Raw genomic sequence first — 19,956 nt, 5'->3', positions numbered from 1 at the left:
ATACGATACAGAAAAGTAGAGCAAATCGTTGAATATGTTAAGAATCTTAGTAATTTCAATGATCTAATGTCTTATTAAAACTGACTCGTACTAACAGCAATAACGATAATATCTAATTTATTCTTCATATTGTAATATTACGACACGTACGATTAGTGCAATCCAAAGATATTCGATAACATTCACTTTCTAACGATTCGACCAACCTAGTAACATTTAAAAAATTAATTCCTCGTAACACAGATGCAATGTAATAATGTTTCATTCTCTATATCGCAATATCCCAGACACATCTTAGTATAATTTAATCCAAGTTAATAATTTCTCTACTGAAAATTGCAAAGGAAAATATAAAAAGCTGCACGATCCGCGATAACTTTCCGGAAAAGCAAAATGTCTGGCCGTTGATCGACGCGGTTCACATTCCGTTTCCTAGTTCGTAGCAGATCCCGAAACTTTCGATAACATCGTAAACTACCGTGCAAAAGTTTGCACGATGGAGTCGCCGTGGAAGTCAGAGATTCACGATTCTGTTACTGGATTATTTCTTTCCGTGAGTTTCTCCGATAATGCTCACGCTCGATATTCCCAACCTTTTCCGCTCGTATCTTTTGCCCCTGGACCGTGGCTACCCTCTGCCACCATCTTCTTTTGTTTCTCTCTCTCTCTCTTTCTTTCCCTTTTTTTTCTTTCTACCACTTTTTTGACGAGACAAATTTTCACTGACAAATTTAGATCACCTAAGCTCCCGGAAAAAGTTGGATTAAATTTATTGTTACAAGAGAATGGTATTCGTCTTGTGAAGCAACTGGAGTAACTGGATAGTAGAGTGGATTATAGCGAATTATGTTCACAGAATATTTATCACTTTTTCGAATTTCCTTTTTTCATCTCCGTACGAAGAAACAGCTCCGCGCAATTTCGTTCTCCCCGCTATAATTTCGTAGAATTAATTTTAATTCATTTGGTAGCATTGTCACTCTGCTATGGTACAATAATTGTTAATATCTAAATACCATTTTAAAAATATGCATTATGTGCAATTGCATTTCACAGTCCAATTATTATCGAGCATTTATTGATCGAGATAATAACTTTGAAATTATAATGTCCCGTTTCTGTTAATTAATTTTAAACATAGGACGGTCGTCAATGAGCAAATTCTATGATTCATAGAAACTCGAATTTATACAAAAATTTGCACGCAACCTAATATGATCGCTGTTCTTGCAATTTTTTCAAAACAAAAAGTATTAAAAAAAAGAAGAAAAAAATACTCTGACACGCCGTATTAGTCACGACTTGCAAAAGAAACAATTTGATTGAGTGGAAACAGTGGAGTTTTTCAGTGGTTTGGATTGCGCATTTGGTTAGCCAGACGCGGATCAGCGCCATCAGCGCGCGGATCGCTCGCGATACCCGGCGGGCTTTGCGCGCTCGCTTAAAATTTAATTCGAGCACAAATCCTCGGCTTTGTGGCGGTTCACCGGCCGTGATTGGCTGCCACCTAAGTTTAAGCTCGCCGGCTTTAGCTGGAGCGTCGAGGAGCGTGCGTGCGCTCCGCGTAATCCGACGAGAACGATCGCCCTCTGTGCGTACACGCTCGCCCGAAGATAGATTCGCCGACGCCTATGGATTAACCAATCAAAAAGAGGAAGATTCACTGGGATAAAGTTTTTCGAAAAAACTTGCAGTTTTTTACATATTTCTTGCCGAATTTGTATGCGCTATGTGTCTGAAAAAGATAAATCTAAAATGATTTATTTAATTTGAAATGAGATATGCATGGTAAAATGGTCACGCTAATTCTATCGTGATTTATGGTTATTTAAAGTAAAAAATTAAAAGTAGGATTTATCAAAAGTTATCATTGGATTATTTCATTTTACGATGTGATATCTTAGGGTTTTATTTTTTCATGTACAATGATTATTTTATTCTGTGGATTTACGAAGAGTTCCGTAATCGCGGTGTATCTCATTTTTAATTTTTAAAAAATTGAAGAAAAAATGTTGGATGATTATATTTTAAAGTTTCAGTTTAATTACGATTTTATTAACATTTGAGCGAGGTAAATGCGACAAATGAATCGTTAATAATTGATTATGAATAATTTGACTTGAATTCGGTAAACGTTGCTGATGAAATTGCAATATGATTATCGACGATATATGTATATTATTTTATAACATCATTGATCAATTAATATTTACCGGAATTAAGTTCAAAGCATAATCCACGACAGATTGGTATGTATAATTATATTTAAATGTTTTGTCTTGCATGAATAATGCTGTGAAATTATCATCCATAGCTGAACAGATATGCGTAAATAGCGTTTCGCAGCGGCCAAAGATAAGCAAAGACAAATATTCCATTTCATATTCTATTACAAATATTTAAACAACATCTCGATTCCCGCCAATTTTCCGCGTCATCATTCTTAAATTATAATAAAATTAACAATCTCAATTTCAACATTGAGATGACGCGTATTTGATTACACGTATATTTTTCGAACAAGTCAGCAACATAATTTATTAAAACCCATGTATTCTTCTTCCAATTGCCGCAAAAATTCCCAGTCATCGTGTCTTCGAAACTTCATACAATGAAAATTCCAACGAGGTTCTAGATATAGACGAAATTGTCGGAACAAGGTGATGCAATCAGTATGTGGTCAGACGTACCGCGCGATGTATCCAATAAGCATATATTTTTCTGAACAATTCTTTTCGATGTCTTTCATTTCCAAGATACGTGGACAAAATACAACAAAATGAACGATATTGTCGAAATAAGGAGATATGAACAATATACGATCAGACACACCATACATACGTTCATGTAAAATTTGTCAAAACTTTTTACGATTTCAGAGCCGCTTAAATGAAGCAAAGCGAGTCAAGTTCCCTTTATTTATCGTTAATCGACCTCGAGATCTTTCACAAAAATTCTCTCGACCTTCTCAAAGCGTCCTAAAACCAACCCCTCGAAAGCCATCAACAAGATTTACTAAAAAATTCCACCCTCGATTTCCCTTTTCACGTGGTTGGAGCCATCGTCGGCGGATCACAGAGGAAGCAACAAAACCGTCGGAAAAAACCGGGGTCAGCACGGTGGAAGCGATCGTGTACGATAATTCGTGGCCGTTAGCCGCAGTCCGCGTCGCGACGCCCTCATGGGCGTCGTTAGCAGGGACCACGGAGTGGCGTGCGTATTTACGCAGCGGAGGAATCAATAAACCATGTCCGAGAACGAGATGGTGGCGGCCGCCATTCGACAGGAAGGGGTGAAACTCACCCTAGCACGCCATCCGGCTATTAGACAATACAAACAACCGGCCTGCCGCTGATCATGTCCGCCCAACAACGAGCCCAACGCTTTTTTTTCTATATCCTGCTACCCCTTTTATCGTGTTGTCGCCCAGTGGGAACAGGCTTTGGGCTTATCGAGAGAAAGAAAATTTTAGATCGTCGATGGTTGTGGGATTTCAAGACTGGAGAAGAATTGTTTGAATCGTGATCGGTAATTGGGGTGAATCGATTGTTGAAGATGGGACAAAGATTTCAAAAGAGAGAGGCAGGGAATCTTTGTGCCAAATTGTTTCTAACGATAGATATTTGCAGAGCGGAGTGTGTCAGGCTTGATATTTGTAATAAATTATTTTTAACAATAACTGTCTGTGGAATGTTTTACGAACTGTTTGTGGAATTTTGGTTGGGTATTAATAAACAATTTAATGAAACGAAAGATTTTAAGAAAACTATATATATATATATACATATCAAATTGAATGACGAGGATTTAGAGGAAAGAAGAGCAGGGATAATTTGTTCAGAAATTTGGCTCGTTTAATTACTTAATTAGGGCGAATTGAGTGACGATGACGAAGGAAAGATTGGACGAGATTTAATTAGAAGTTATTTCAAAATAATCCAATCTACACACAGACACAAGTCACTCGTTCGTCTTCACTGATGAAACACTCGATATAAAATTTTTCTGAGAACACCGCGTAACAATCAGCTACTCCAGATTCACCCCGTCGTTCTCAGAGGACCAAGGTGCTCATCAATTATAGCTCATTCATCGGTAACTCCGGAATTCTGGTTTACGCTCGATGGGGTCGTTGTTAATAAGTTGCAGAAGGAGGAAAAAGGAGGAGAAGGGTTTGGGTTAAGGGAGTTGGATATAAGGAACGGAGCTCGTTCTATGACTGGTTCTCGTGGCGCGTTATTAATCCACGTGCTTCGACTAGGCATCGGAATTATCGAGTGGCCGTGACGAGGTGACTTTAACGGAGGCTCTCGTTAAAATGCGAATACTCGACTTGACATGGCCGATTTCTCTTAACGCGGAGATAAATACGCTTCGTCTGCCGCGTCCCATTACAGGGGTGGAAAAAGAAGAATAGCCCACGCGTCGGAACCAGGGAAATATAATTAATGCGTTATGGCTTTCCCTTCGTTTCAGTTCTTTTTCGAACTTTCCCGTATGTGCTCTCAAAGTTTTCGTTTCACTTAGAACGATATTTTTCTTAATTTCGCAGAAACTTTGATAAACGTTGATAAATTTATTAAAGTTGCGAATTAAGTTTTAAATATAAATTTTAGTGCCCTTAATCTTCTGGAAACTTCATCTTTGACAAATCTATTAAAGTTGCAGGTTAGAAAGAAGTTTCAAATTTTAATTTTAGTCTTCTTAGTTTCTTAGCTTTCTTTCCTTTAATATTTTTATCGCTCATGATGTTTTCTGAAGACTGAAATTCTTTGTTTCAAGTGCTTGTTTAGTCAAATTAAAATTAGAACATTTTATTATTATTTAGGGTAGCCTATTTCATCGAATTTCAAATTTTATCAGGATCATTAATATGCCTAAATTTCTTGTTAACTCTAATCAAACGTGAGGAATTGAATTTCTAGATTTTCCAGTACTTTCTATCCAACGCAAATGCGATCTAAATAAAAAGTGGCTGTTTTTGGTTCCAACGTCGAATTACAAATGAAAAATTTAGAACATGAAAAAGTTACGACGATTTTTTTTCAGCGCGGAAAGGAGAACGTGTCGTTGGTTACAAATGCTGCTTGTTTCCGAAACTGCGGGCATTGCGATGAATCATTTTTAAACGCATTACGAACGCAACCGCGAGATTTATGCGATTCGTGAGCATTCCGTGAAATGCGTTTAGCCAGGGACGATGAATTAGCGATCGTTTGATGATAAAACGAAACGATGCTTTTTTTCTTTTTTTTTTTTTTTAATACCTAACACGGACGATATTAACTGAATTTTTTTCAAAAACTATAAAAAATGTTATATTTCTCAGTTAATTTTTCGTTTCGCGACGATTCGTTCGTTTTGTTGGGATTTTTTAATTCAGAAACTCGAAACATAACTTCAGGAAATTATAAAATTTTGATTTCTTTAATGTCCGTCGAATTTGCAAAATAATAAACTTTACAATGGAACTTTGGAACAATAAAAAATTGTTCCAAATTAACAAATAAATCGTAAACCATGACTTTATTATTGTAACAGAGACAAGAAGATTTATGAAACATCGTCCATTGTTTAGAGAACTCAATTTTACCAGTTGAGCGTCAGGCAAGAGAGAGACAGAGAGAAAGAAGAGAACGATAATACAATAAATAATCGACGATAAATTATTTCGACGAGCAGGTCAACGAACGAAAAACTCGTCCCCTTGTTTTTTCGATGCGATCGCATAAATAAATCACGACGATCGCGCTGAGACAGCTCATTCTCTGTCCTCCCGTTGCAATCTACGAGTAATGACAACGGCGTTATCGACAGACTGATAACTACGAGCAAGAGTAGCCACAGCGCGAAAATTGTTCGATGAAAAACGCTTTTCTCCTCCCTTCGTGCAACACCGTTTTCGTTCGGAATTTATTTGTTGACCATTTTAATCCTTCGAAACAATTTTTTTCCATAGTTTTTGTAAGATAACTTTAGACTTTACTGGTATTTCTAAAAGAATTCTTTTATCAGCTTCTAGAAGCCGCGAAAGAAAGATTTAATTTAGGTGGACCTAGGTTGCTTTTTTAAATTATTACTTGTTCATTTGGAATCGTTTCCTATGATGCCGAAGGTAGCTTGCCAATTGGTTTCAATTTATAGAAGGTCATTTTATTCGTTCGTGGATTCTTTAGACAGATATTTAATTGGCGAACTTTTTTTTCAAACAGTTGTTTGCTTCTCCGAATGTGTTCGATGGTCTGAAACTTTCTAGAATTCGTTATGGTTTGCGAGATAACTTTAGAATTTCTATTGGCCATTGAAATAAAAATTTGAAAAACTCGAACAGCGAGAGTACAGTGGTAATACGTTCGGTGGACACGTGTGGCGAGCGTGAAATTAAAATTCGGATTGGATATCCGCGATGGGTCCACGGCCCTTACATTCGTTTCTTTTTCAATTACGGTATCACTTTCGATTCGAGGCCGTCGGGATTCACTTACAACCACCGTGTCCGCCGATGGAACTTCCGTGTAATTGGAGTGGTTCCCTGGCGAAACTTCGCTGAAACATTTAATCAACATTCTCATCAACTCTCACACTACGATAGAAGAACGTGTTCTCGTAATAACCTATGGATGAAATTCTTCCAGCCTCACCCCTTTCTGTACTTCCCCCTCCCACTCCCTTGTTAAGAGACCTACTTTCGTTTTACACGCGGATTAACCCTTCTCAGTCGTAACGTTTACATCTTTGGATTTCGCAGTCGAATCACGTGAATAGGTTAGGATTTATAACTGTTTCATGGTCTCGTATATTGGTCTATTAAGCTGTTCATGAAGTATAGCAGCGAATATTTGATGACATTCGGAGTTTCAATGGAGAGTGGGTTAATTGGAGATAAAGTTGAAATGGAGGGGATAGTGCAAGGACATTGTTAAATTTTGGTGTTATTCGAGGTACACTTTACGGAAGATATAGTTAGGCTGTTATAGGAGGATTTGAAGATAGCCTGGTATCTTTGGAGATGCGAGAAACTTTATTTAGAGTCCAAATTTCTGGGACAATATATCATGATTCAGGATGAAAATATTCATAATTCAAGGAATCGAATCCGTTATCTAAATATAAAATCTGGCTAGTCTCGTATCGTTTAAGTATTTCGCGTCTTGCTTCGATTCTTACCCGCTTTTAAGCGTGGTTTGCTTATATTACGTTTGAACGTAGTCATCAAATATAACTTATACTTAGGTTAGAGTTTCTCCTCAGGGCTCCTCTTGACAAATCATTTATCTACCTACTACTATGTATTCTAAAAACCTATCAGTATCATCTATACATTCATTTGAACATAGTCATGAAACATCACTTATGTTTAGGTCAGGACTGGTTTAGGCTTTTGGTGATTTAGGTTAGGTTAGATGTAGGTTACTTTCCATTTATCTACCTACTACTACGTATCCTAAAAACCTATCAGTATCATCTATACATTCATTTGAACATAGTCATGGAACATCACTTATGTTTAGGTCAGGACTGGTTTAGGCTTTTGGTGATTTAGGTAAGGTTAGGTTTAGGTTACTTTTCAGACATCTTTTTGAGAAATTCGTAATCTAGGATGATAGAATCTAGTAGTTTTTACAGCCACTTGAAGGTAGTCATTAAACGTCACTTAAGCTTAGGTTAGGATTATTTTCTAGGATTTTTCTTGATAAATCCTTAGTCTGCGATAAGAATCTTAGTATTGCCATTTGTACGACTACTTAAACATAGTCATCAAACAGGTTTTATCGATGGTATAACTGTCGACTTAACAATCCAAACAATATAACTTTTAAGTGTCTCCTTGTCCACAATGCTCCGCTATTTCGGCACTATTCTGATTGCGTTTTTCAATTCGACCCCCGAATGGAACAAACAAATAAAAGTAAGCGATAACAATGATCATTGGTGAGTATCGTGGAGGTCGTAAAAGTGGCCGATTCGACGTTGCGTCTCAAACGATACAGAGAACAGAACGATCGGTCGATGTGGCACCGAGCTTTAAAGGATCGCCGCGAAACTCTTCGGATCATCGAGAAACGATAAAACGTCCGAGTTGTCGTGGCAATAATCCGGAAGTTGTAGAATCGATCCTGAGAGCACGTCGCAGCTGCCAGATCGGAAAGCGTTTATGGGCTAACGAGTTGGATTTTTCAACGACCCCACTCGTAGAAATTGAAGTATTTTTCGACGTTTTGAGCCAGTTGATGAGAAGAGCGTACTTTTAGAAATTTTATTGCAATTTTTAGAAACGAAAATTTAATTGATACGAGGCATTTTGAATATTGGATAGTGCATGTGTAATTTTAGTATCGTTATTTTGCTTAGAATAATCCATATCGGTATTTTCGTTCCTCCAATTGAAACTTGAAACTTGTCATTTCATCGAGCTTCTAAATATTTTGGAATATTTCCATCTTTTAGTATTTTCCATTCCTTTGAAATTTTCCATTCTAAAGTTTCGACTCTCCCAAATTTTTCGTCCCGGAACTTCCAAATTCTTCGAAATGTTCGTCAGGGAACTTTTCAATCTTTCGAAATCTGTTATTTCAACGAATCTTTTTACCCAGTCCAACTTCAATCTCGCCCATTAATTTTTTCAATTTCCTAGGACATTTCGTTCAATCAATTCATCGTGTAAATCAATTTTCCCAATTCGTGCATTAAATTTTAACGTTCCTATATCGAAAAGATATTCACTATAACATTTACCATAAAATTTCTGGCAATGAAAATTCTGAAAATGTAACATTGTACAGTATCCATTATTATACATCATAAAATATAGAAAACAAAATTACAATATAACGTAATAACATTATACGATATTAAAATAATACGAAACTAACGATACACTCAAATTCCAAGTCTTCCAAAAACATCATGCATTAAAATATCCATAACTGCGATCACTAAAAATTACGCTCGGAACATTGTTTCAAAAATCCAAACAACATTTCTGACAACAACATCGGTACATTTAACTTCCCTTAAAAAAAAAAAAAAAAAAAATGGAAAAAAGTAAAAATTCGTCGCCTTAGCCAGCATGGAAAAAGAAGAAGAAAAAATGAAAAAAACGGACGAAACATGAAAGGGGTTGGGTAAAAGTTGCGAGAGTGGTCGAGTTGGGTCGACAAAAGCGGTCGGGTTCGGCGCGTTTAACTCCGAGCCGTTTGCGGTTCACGAGCTGAAGGGCAGAGAGCGTTCCCTTCGCTTCCGGTTGCCTGATAGTTACTCCAAATGCGATCACGAGAAACCGCTCTCGGATACCGTGTCCGCGGCTTCGTTGACATGCATACAAACTTGGACAACTTTCGAATTGTAGGTCGGCTGCATGTACAGGCCAACGTGGAAAACTTGGACGAGGGTGTTCTTCCATCGAAACAGCTCCAAGAGACGCCTTTCAGACCTTGGAGAGGCTAGTTGCTTTCCATTTTAGAAAGTTAATCGACCGAGTATTCTTCTGCCTTGATGGGAAATTTGGAAATTTCTCGCCCCTTTCTTTCGAACAAATTTTTCATTTAGTTTATACTTTTCGAGGGGCGGACTTTAGAAAATTAATCGATCGAGGACCGTTTTGCTTTGAGAGGACATTTGAAAATATTCAGACGTGTACTCCGTAGTTTACAATTGTTGAGGTTATTCGATGTGTAATCAGAGAAAACTAGTGGATAAATTGTAAGGCAGAAAATATATTTAAATAGAAGTGTAATTATAAATAAGAATACAATTTGAGCTGGTCCAGATCCGCACGCTAGCTGTGTTACCCAATAACTGAAAAGCCCGAAACCAACGTCGCTTGTCTACTGTTTATGGTCTGACTTCGTCGCAGTCTTTTGTCTATGCGCTGTCGATGGCTTCAGTGCTTGAGAAACTAAAAAGACCAGATGTAGAGTTTTCTTATAAGTGGTGACCACTTCAACAACAATAAACGCAGTTTGGTTATGTTTTAATAAGTAAGAAAAAGAGGAGTATTTTATTTGATAGAGGAATGAACACAAGGAGAAACGAAAAACACGCACAAAATACATTGGGACAAAAATACCCGATAATATGGTAGAATAAATAATCATACCGATTTCCTAACAAAAACTCTATTTTATAATAATCTAATAACATTCTACGCGAGCTTGCAAAGCTTTGCTACCAAAAGCGTGCAACTTAATGCAAGAAAAACATCCATTAGTGTATCTTAAAGTTACGGCGAAGTTCCAGACGATATTCTTGGGAACAGTCGATTTATAAACGCCAGAGACCAGCACACACGCATCTTCGTCCTCTCTTTTATGAACCATGAACCGCGTTCGAAGTGTACGAATGGCTAGCTATTCGCGTTGCGAAACGTCTGAACTCGCTGATGCGTGCGTTTCACGCATATATATTTATCTTTCGAGTCTGCTTTTATGCTTGCTCGCATTGATCTCGCGCTTTGAGACCATCTCGAGGCTTAAATAACGAGCAACTGTCGATAAACAGACGTACAAATGTACAAGATACAAATGAGCGCAAGGTTCTTTCGTGGAAAAGGAAATAACAGAAAGAATATGCAGCGTTGTCTCGCACGAATTTTGTGCACGCGCGAAGAAATTTGGTCTGCGCCATTAGATAAGTACAGAAGATTTTTAAATTTTGGTTAAATTAAAGTTTGGGTAAGCAGTGAATAGAATTGCCGATTTCTAGTTTCCTGGCAATATCCTGGTGCCTTTTATTTTATTTAAGCTGAATTTTGAAAGATTTTCATTTCCAGTTCTTCGTTGATATTCTTATGCTACATGTTATCGTAATAGTTTGAATTTCAGTTAGGTTACATTATTTAATCTTAATTTGTATTCTTCGTTCTTTATACGTTATAAATGTTACTAAATACTGCAAATTTACGTGAACTTGGTCACATCATCGATCAGACTTCTTTCGACCTAAAAATAACGAAGAATCAATTACGTCGAAAGAAATGTCATCCAAAAAGAAAAATATGGACGTTCGATAAGAAGTACAGGAGGTAGCCAGAAACGAAGGTAAACTTCATCGTCCCAGCCAGCAGGAAGCTGAGGAGAATGTAAGGGGTGGGAAACAGGAAGCAAGGGAGAGGCAGGAAGAGAAAGAGACTATAGTGGAAGGTAGAAGTTGCGAAGCAGAGCTAAGTAAGCAAGGTGGCAACTAGTAGGGACACAAGACAAGCTCGAAAAGTTTTAAGTAGCTACGTGATACTACTTGCCCCCTCTTGGACCAGTCATCCCTTTTCCACCCTCTATCTAACCGCCCTTGTCTCTATTGCGCCTCGAAGTTTGTCTTTTCATCGTGTACAAATGCCTAGGAATCGCGTGTGTTAGTACACTTCGTTTTATCTTTTCTTGCAGATTTTCTCAGATGTGAGTGTGTATTTAAGAGCGATCTCTGTTACGTTAGAAAGAAGTTGGAGATGTTGTGTTTTCTGAATGGACCAAGTGTTCGAAGGAGTTTGTTTGATCGCAACGGCGTTTCGATATTTCCTTTTCCTTGGGCGAAATCGTTTAGGAGAACTTTGTTGTCTATCGTAGCGTTTTATTTGGTGTCAAACGTAGAATAGGAAACAGGGTTATTTCTTTTTTATTTGTCTCGCCATTCGATTTTATAATAACAGAGTTTTCTTTTTCTTTGTTACAGAGAGATAGATTGCTATAGGTGCATCGTCATGCACATGAAGCATCCGAATGTTCTTCAGTATAAAGAAAGTAAGTCTCGCACGTTATGGATACCTGCTTTGATCGATTTTAAACGCGTATTCTAAATGTCTGCAGAAATTGTTTAGTCATCGAAAACGAAGTATCAAACAATTTCACTGGTACGTTACATTTGCCAATGACGAGAATGTTAATTGATATTTGAAAGACAGGGAACAATGTAGACGGAAAAAAGGGAAGGAAATGAAAAATGTTAATTGTCGTCGTCGATTCTTCTTTTTCAGCCTATTGCATCACAGCGTCGCCAAAACCTACTTTGCCATTCATATGCAGCGAGTTGAGAAGCGATGCCATATTAATTTCCCTATTTCGCACGGGGGCAGCTCCGATGCCCTGTCCATTTAAGGGGCCCCTAGAATTCACGTATAGTCATGGCGAAGGGGAGTGTAAGTCGCCGTTATCAGCGGCAGAAACCTGCACTCAAGAATCGCGATTGCTTTTCCGCTATCAGGCGTGTGCCAATGTGCTGTCCTCTGAAAGCGTCGGTGAGTATACTTTATAGCATATATTTATACTTTCTGACTATACTTGAAAATTTAGATTTCGTAAATTTATCTCTACATATTGCTATGCATAAAAATTACACGTTCGTAGAAAATTAAAACGTATAAAACTATTGAAAATTTGCATAATATTGAGAAATATACAAAATATGCAAAATAAGGTACTCGTCGTAACATCTGTAGTTTCAAGCAACTCTTTACTCGTGTTAATAAAAATATGAATTTGCACGAATATCCACGGTGTGTTCGACGATATCTTCTTTTCTGTATTCTTCTCCAAATAAATATATTTTTTCAAGAAAAAATTTCGAAAAAGGTAAGATAAATATCTGCAATGTTTGTCCATCAGGTAGTTTCGTGCGAAAAACCGTAATTTTTCTTCATGCACCGAGAAATACTCAATGACGACGTTAATTAACACGACACGCAGTGGAAGAGAATCTGTGACGGTCAGTGGAACTTCCGGCGAATGATTAACGGCCCTGTCAATTACCATTTGTTGCTGCTACCCCTTGTCCGACCGATTTTCCGCGATTATTATACCAAGGGAAAACGCTCGTGCCGCTATAATTCATTCTACGCGGCTGCGGTGCGGTTTATTAACGGTTAGAATATTTCCGTCCATAATTTTCTCCGCGGACGATTTAGCCTTCCTCGTAATTGGAATCGTTATGCATCGCGGTGTAATTGGGGGAAGCTAATGGTGGTCAGAAGATTCATGATTCAACGATGAGGATTTTTATTCGATGACCGAGATTTGTACAAGGACATTGAGTGCCTTGAAACAAAAATAAAATACCATTTTCTTTTTTTCTTGCTAGCTTTGAAGTATTCCTGTAGGTTAGGATTCGACGTAAAGTCGACTTAAATAGCTTAAAAGTATTATTTCTTCCACTATTGGATAGTTTAATGGTGTTTCGAATTAAGGTTTGACGAAGTTTGATCAAGTTTGAATAAATTAGGAAACAATTCTGCGGAAATCCTATTTGGCAGAGATTTGATAATTAGAATTTTGGTTTTACTTTTATCTTGAAAAGGTTTGCGAGTTAAGATTTGTAATTGAAGTAAAGTAATGTACACCCGATTCAACGTAACGTTTGATTTTGTTTGAAGATGTGGAACTAGAGTGCCTAGCCACGTGGAAGGAAAGCAGCACGCACAATCTAGTGGCGAGGTTGCACGCTCCGCGGAAAACTAGCGACGAGGACAGCTATAGATGCTTCATCTATGAACAAACTTCGAACAATTCGTGGAATTTGGCGCAAAGTGAGGATGCCTCTTGTACTGGCTTGATCAGCGTTAAGGAGGCTGCCAAGACGTTCAAGATGAAACAGAGTAAGTGCTCATAAACAAAGTTTATATATAAAAAATCCCGATACTTGCAAAATAATCTGTAGTACGGTAGCACCAAATTCTTCGCTACTAACATACACTTAGCTGACAAATTAAAACCACTCTTACGAAATGTTCTTATAATATCACTATTGAATTTTCAATTGTAAATTAGCTCGATGTACCATCGTTTGTAGGAGAAAGCTCGCTCGTGAAGCAATCTACAGAAGGCACGCTTAATTCCCAACTTAAAACCAGTCTCGTGAAATATCCCTATAATGTCACTATTAGGTTTCCAATGCTCAAACTGTCAACGCAAAAATCCCTATTCATAAAATAATCTCCGCAACAGTACTCGGTAACCAACCTGATACCATAGTTGGAAAAAGTCTATGACCGATATTAAAAAATCACTTAAAATCATAATATTATCATTTGCACAAAACCCATCGAACATTCGTTTCATAAAAATCAATCTACCTCTGTCCGAGACGCTGATAACCAATTCCATGCACATGAAATCTCTTCCAACATCCACGTAACCGAACATACACGAAGTGACACGTACACTACCACAGTGTGGTCAGGTGAAAAGGAGCGATCCTGCGGGCAAATTGTTGGCACATTGACGTTATCGTTAACTGATGATCGTGCGTCTTGGCGCGGGGAAAACCGCGGGTACCGATAGCACCAGGGCACGAAGAACGTAAACTATGACGGTGTCCATGGACACCAGATCGGATTCTTGGGCCGCGTGTTATCGGCACACTGGCGCGGCGGTCGACGTCAACTACTTGGGGTATTCCATGGTATCGCATAACTGCACGTAGCCTTGCTAGATTGCGATGATTCTGCCCTCTGCAGCCATGGTTAACCAAATTGAGGCGATCACCAGCATCGTTCGATCCTCTCTCAACATTCTTGGGATTGATTTTACCTGCAACCGCGAATCTTTGATCGGCCTAGCCTGGAATTTTACCGCAAATTCTTGCTGAGAGGTTAAAAGTCTCCGCTCTGAAACCAAATTCCTTGCATGGCTACGTTGTATAGGCTTTATAGGTCGTGTTTCTGCATTTTTGTCCCGTTTTTTGATAAAGCTAGGCGCAGATTAAAGATTCCTATATTCTCCGGATAGTTTTCCATCTAATCGTGAGTTTCTATCGTCAAAAATTTTCTCAACGCTCGATGGACCCTGTTTCTGAATTTCCGTCTCGTTGTTTAAATATCCTCTTAGGCAATTTTTCATTTAACCGTGGTTTTTTATCGTTAAAAGCCTCTTCCTCAAAAATTTAGAAGATTTACAAAAATTAACAAGCCATCACTTTCGTTAAAAGTTTGCTATTAAAGGAATTATTATAACGTTCTTCGCGAAGTAAAAGAACATTTCAACGTTCTGACATTTAAAATGAAATTCTTGGAGGTTCATCGTATAGCTCGATCGTTCATTACCATTTTAATTTATCAATCTTCGGTCAGAGCGGAGCGGATCATCATCGTCGATCGGCTTGTTCGGTTCATTGCCCCAGTTTCGGTTTAAATACACCGTTCCTCGTATCCTGTGAAGCTATGAACGTGGATACGAGTAGACAGTTGTATTAGATGGAGATGATCTTGTTGCTGGTTTTGCGGTAAACCGCCTCCAGTTGAATTTCCCGGATACATGACTGATTGCGCGATCCTGCCACTGGCCAGGATTTATTTCCAGATATTTTCTGAACAATAATATGGCGCACAGTTCCAGAATATTGTTCCAAGTTTAACAAATTGATTTAACAAATTTAGTAAATTGATTTAATGTTCAACATTGTAATATATACCGCATTATATTTAATTATTTATTTGTACGATTAAATAACCTTCTTATTTGGGTATTTTAAGTAAAGATAAAAATGGAGCCAAATTTTGTTATGTTCATTTAATAAAATTCAGTTCAGTCCCTATAAAAAATTCTGTAGCTTTAAAAGTGCTGCCTTGTGCACAAAGAAATATTAATATCGCGACGTAGCTCGCAATTTGCAGTCGCGATTATTTCTTTATTAATCGATCGCGTTTTTTTTTTTTTTTTTTTACACGTTTTCGAGTTTCAACCGAACCAAATCGCGGCCATAGGATAGCAACGAGATCGAGGGAAGCGGGTTGCAGATCCCAGGGACTAATCTGCCTTCTGGAAAGTTTAAATGGAAACGCCAGGGAATGGGGTTAACGAAACACCCGAGCCAATGTTGCGATAGAGGCGTGGAAAAATTGCTAAGCTGCTTAAACGCTCGAATCGTTTGCTCGAAATTTCGAAATTTTTCCCCTTTTCTAACAAAACATCCCGAATTTCGAACCGAGCATGTTGAAAGAGAAATTGATTTGATACGATAATCGACTAAACTGTTCGATTCACGGATGAATAACTTGATGCAGTTAGTAAAAGGAAAAATGATCGAGATATAAAATAACACAATGTTATTCTTTAATTTTAATAATTATATTCTTTCCGCAGAGAGTTGTCTTAAACGCAACGCGAATCGATTCTCGTAGAAGGTACTACGCAATGCGCCAATCTTTGAAATAAAAATTTCGATTAAAGGATTGTTTATCAGTTTTATTCAAGTTTTTGTATACCACCGGTGCTTTTCTATAAAATCTCTAGATAGAATAATTAACAAGATTTAATAAAAGTTATAATTCCGGTACGTAAAATTACGAGCCACGAACCAACTTGGTTTTTACACAAAACGACATTAATAAGAGAGATTGCTAATTTGAGTTAAAAAGAAAGTTTAATAATTCACGAAACAATGGAAATGGAATAATTTTCCTAAAAGCACAAATCGTATGTTCAATTATTTTACGCGAAAACAACGTCTAAATTCCTTCTATTCTGCGTCCTACGCATACGCAGCAAACAAAGTGACGATAAAAAAGCGGCAAGAAAAATCTCCAAACAGAAACTTTCCACGTTACACTGAGTTACTTTCAAGTTTCAATATTGTTCCAAGGTATTTACGGTCCCTTCGAGATATTTCCTTTTTTATTCCGTCTCGAATTCATTTCGTTCTCCTCGAGAGAAGAGATTGCGGTTCGATGCAAATCAAGGATCGTCCCCGTCCATGTTCTACCAGGCTCCAAGACCAAATATAAAAAAGAAAACCACCACCATAAAATGGTGAACTCGGAGGCGTGCACCGATATTATTTACAATATGATTGAACAGCTTTCTATAAAAAACGGAAAAAAGACGTCCTTCCCGTCTCGTGGGAAATAATAGGCGACGGGCTAAATTCACTTTGCCTGTCGGTTTTACGTGTCCAGAATCGCGATAAAAAATGTTAGACTCGTGACGAGGTAACCGGATTTTATGATAATTGATTTAACGAAAAATCGATACGCATAATTTGCATTTAGAGCGAGCGAAGGTTCTTATTATATGATTATGGCACATTGTATGGAAATCTGTTTTGTTGCTTGCTTCATATTTTCTGATTTTTATTTTTCGCATAACAATTATATCATAATACTAATTGTGCTATAGATTTTATATAGAATAACTCATTTGGTAACTATACTGAAAATTTGTTCAACGAAATACTCAATTGTAGAAGTAAGTAGCAAAATAATAAATATAAATTTATGATTTATGTAGGATGAAAGAAAGCAACGGAAGAAAAAGTAAGTCCGTAGATAGGATAATAGCGATAATCCAAAGGAATGCAATAATCCAACATAAACGCGAGTCTAGGTCGCCTACAAACAGTTATCGCGTCGATGGTCGACTGCTCACAGCTATCAATCACTGTGCGCGAATTAATGGACCGTTAAAAATGCACAGGCGTCGAAGTATGTGGCGTACAGGACGCCTCCGCTGAAAGGCGATCGATACCTCGATGGGACACGCATGTTCTCCCACTGTCTCGCCGAATTATCATTAAAAATTGTCACGTCTGATTCCATTTCCTCATCCTTATTTCACAAATTTCTCACTCGTTCTTTATTCGTCGAGACGTTTGCATAATTTTCAATCGAAAATTAAAGCGAGAACATGACAATGAATTTTTAGAAAATTTGACGGGAAATAAATTTTTTCTACAATTTTTTTTATTACAATATGCAATGGTCGAACGAAATTAAATACGGAGTTTATGAATGTGTAATTTTCAGTTAAAAATTGAAATTAAAATATGACAAGGGATAACAATTACAAATATTTAGAAGCAACGTCGTGTAATGACGTATCTTACAATTTTTATCGCGGAATGACAATAAAGATGCAATTGTTTGCGATTTTTTGAAGAAGCAATTTGGAAATATAGAATTTTATTGAAACAAGAGGAACGAAAGCGTAAAATAAGAGAGACTTACGAATGTTTAAAAACCCTGTCACAAAATGGATTATTTCGTAATTTTCATTATAAAGTGAAATGCTTTGATGAAAATGAAAGAAGAATTTATATTCGATATGTTGGATCTGCGTTGCTTTGTGCTGTATTTAAAATAAACAGTGATTCGTATGAAATTATATGACGCACCTATGCACTTCTGATCATATACTGACTCGTACTACTGAAATCCAGTAATATTCACGTTTCTCTTCATTTCCATCTGTCGAATGTAATTATTTTTAAAACTTCCATCTAAAAAGTGTCTCGATTAACAATTTTCTCCAATTCTACTCGAAAAGATATACAACCAACCCTCGTTTTTCTGTATTCCATCGGTTATTTTCCACTTAGTCGCATGCCTGTAATATTACGAGAGCAAAATTAAAATACACGACAGTACGCGAATGTATCGTAAGTGTAGAAACAAGTGGCAAACTAATTACCAGAAATAGATTAGAATCGTCTGTCGGAAAGCTTGGGTATGACATATCGCAATAAAATACAGGATTCGTTTCTGGATTATTTGGAAGTACACGTAATATTTCTTTTGTCTTAATTTTATCAGAAGATACCAATTCTTTTACCGTGTTGCGTATGAAAAATCAAATATGCGTGTACTAGAAAAACGTTATTGAATTACAGATGCTATTCTGTAAAATATACGAAATGCAATAAGTATAAAGAAATGCAATAAATATAAAAATTCGAGAAGTTGAAATCTTGTTACGAGGTTGAAAAAGAAAGTTTACAGTCATTACAAGCTTTAATTCGTCCAATTTCCGTTGAAATCCTGTCAGCAAAATTCCAAACTATCGTTCTCTTAACTATGTTGCGTAACTTCGTAACAATAACGAATTAACAGGCTATTCGAGCAACTTGGAAATTATTCGATCTCCCCGCGCCATGGAATAATATTTTTAATTAGTCGGCTCGTTTCGTAATTGGGCCAGTGCAAATGGAAAATTAAAATTCTAGCTGTTCGTCCGCTGTTCAATTCTGGATAGACTCGACAGTCGTGTAATTCAATTTCTAACGGTTCAACGATAAAAAGTACAAAGATTATGATATAAAGGAAAGAAGGAGAACGCAGTTTAGGTGTAGCTCGTTTATCAGAGGTAGAAGACTTGCTTGGCCAACTTGAAGAGCTTGGAATGAGTTTCTAGTTGCATTATACGCTCCGAGAATAGCCAAGGAATAACCGTGTTAGCGACAGAGTTGTATTATTTCGAGAAGCAAAGCATCCATCGCGTCTTTCCACGTCTAACTGCGTTTTACTTCAATTCTTAGGTTACGTTTATTCCATATAATTTGGAATTTTTGCACGATATTGATAAAATTAGTAAATCGATACATTATCGGTCAATGACTGTCAAACGATGAAATTGACGAATTGAATTATGAAATTTTTCTCAATGCTAAGAAATAACGCGTAATGATTTTCTGACAAGGTATCGCTCCTTTCTTTCCAGAAAATTCAACTGAACGTTGCTCCTACCCATCATGGGTGGTGGACAATAAATTGTGGGTGGCTCTGGATCCGATAGCATCTCGACTACAGGCGTCGCCTTACAATCTGACGATTGTAAATCGACAGGAGACTCGTCTCGTGTGTCACTCCGTAGTCCCTCTTAACGATCGTCATGAGCATCCTGACAGAGAGAATCAGGTGCAGTACGTCGCCAAGGCTACCCTCGATTGGTAAGTTGCTCAGTCTTCAGCTCGTTAGTAAAAGTTACTTAAACTACGATTCGAACGTACAACGATATTTCAACAAAAGATCTAGAATTTGATGTGCTTTGATCTGAAGCTTGATTGACAAAATCAATGGAATTTAGGATTCATAATTTGACACCCATGACTCGGATCAGTAACGTGGGACCCATGAACTAGGACCCAAAGTCTAAAGTCCAACGCACGATATTCATAAGAAGGTCGCGTAGAACATACAAAATCAGGAAGCATAGTCTATAGTCTAACGGGTGAACTCTTCTTTTTATCAAAGTAATGCAA

The 19,956-nt window shown here is 37.4% G+C and overlaps 1 protein-coding gene across 9 annotated transcripts in view; it reads left to right on the top strand.

Annotated features, from left to right (window-relative positions):
• Positions 1-19,956, top strand: part of LOC138188465 (uncharacterized) — a 377,221-nt gene that overhangs the window by 315,971 nt on the left and 41,294 nt on the right. For all 9 annotated transcript variants that reach the window (XM_069130262.1, XM_069130259.1, XM_069130256.1 and 6 more), the window contains 4 exons: positions 11,668-11,735; positions 11,969-12,229; positions 13,361-13,582; positions 19,416-19,644. In XM_069130262.1, coding sequence (XP_068986363.1) covers positions 11,668-11,735; positions 11,969-12,229; positions 13,361-13,582; positions 19,416-19,644 — 780 coding nt within the window. The remainder of the gene's footprint in view (positions 1-11,667; positions 11,736-11,968; positions 12,230-13,360; positions 13,583-19,415; positions 19,645-19,956) is intronic.

This window comes from Bombus flavifrons, chromosome 16, assembly GCF_040668555.2.
Source record: "Bombus flavifrons isolate JBK064 chromosome 16, iyBomFlav1_principal, whole genome shotgun sequence".
NCBI classification, from domain to species: Eukaryota; Metazoa; Arthropoda; class Insecta; order Hymenoptera; family Apidae; genus Bombus; species Bombus flavifrons.
This window is presented reverse-complemented; position numbering and strand designations above follow the sequence as displayed.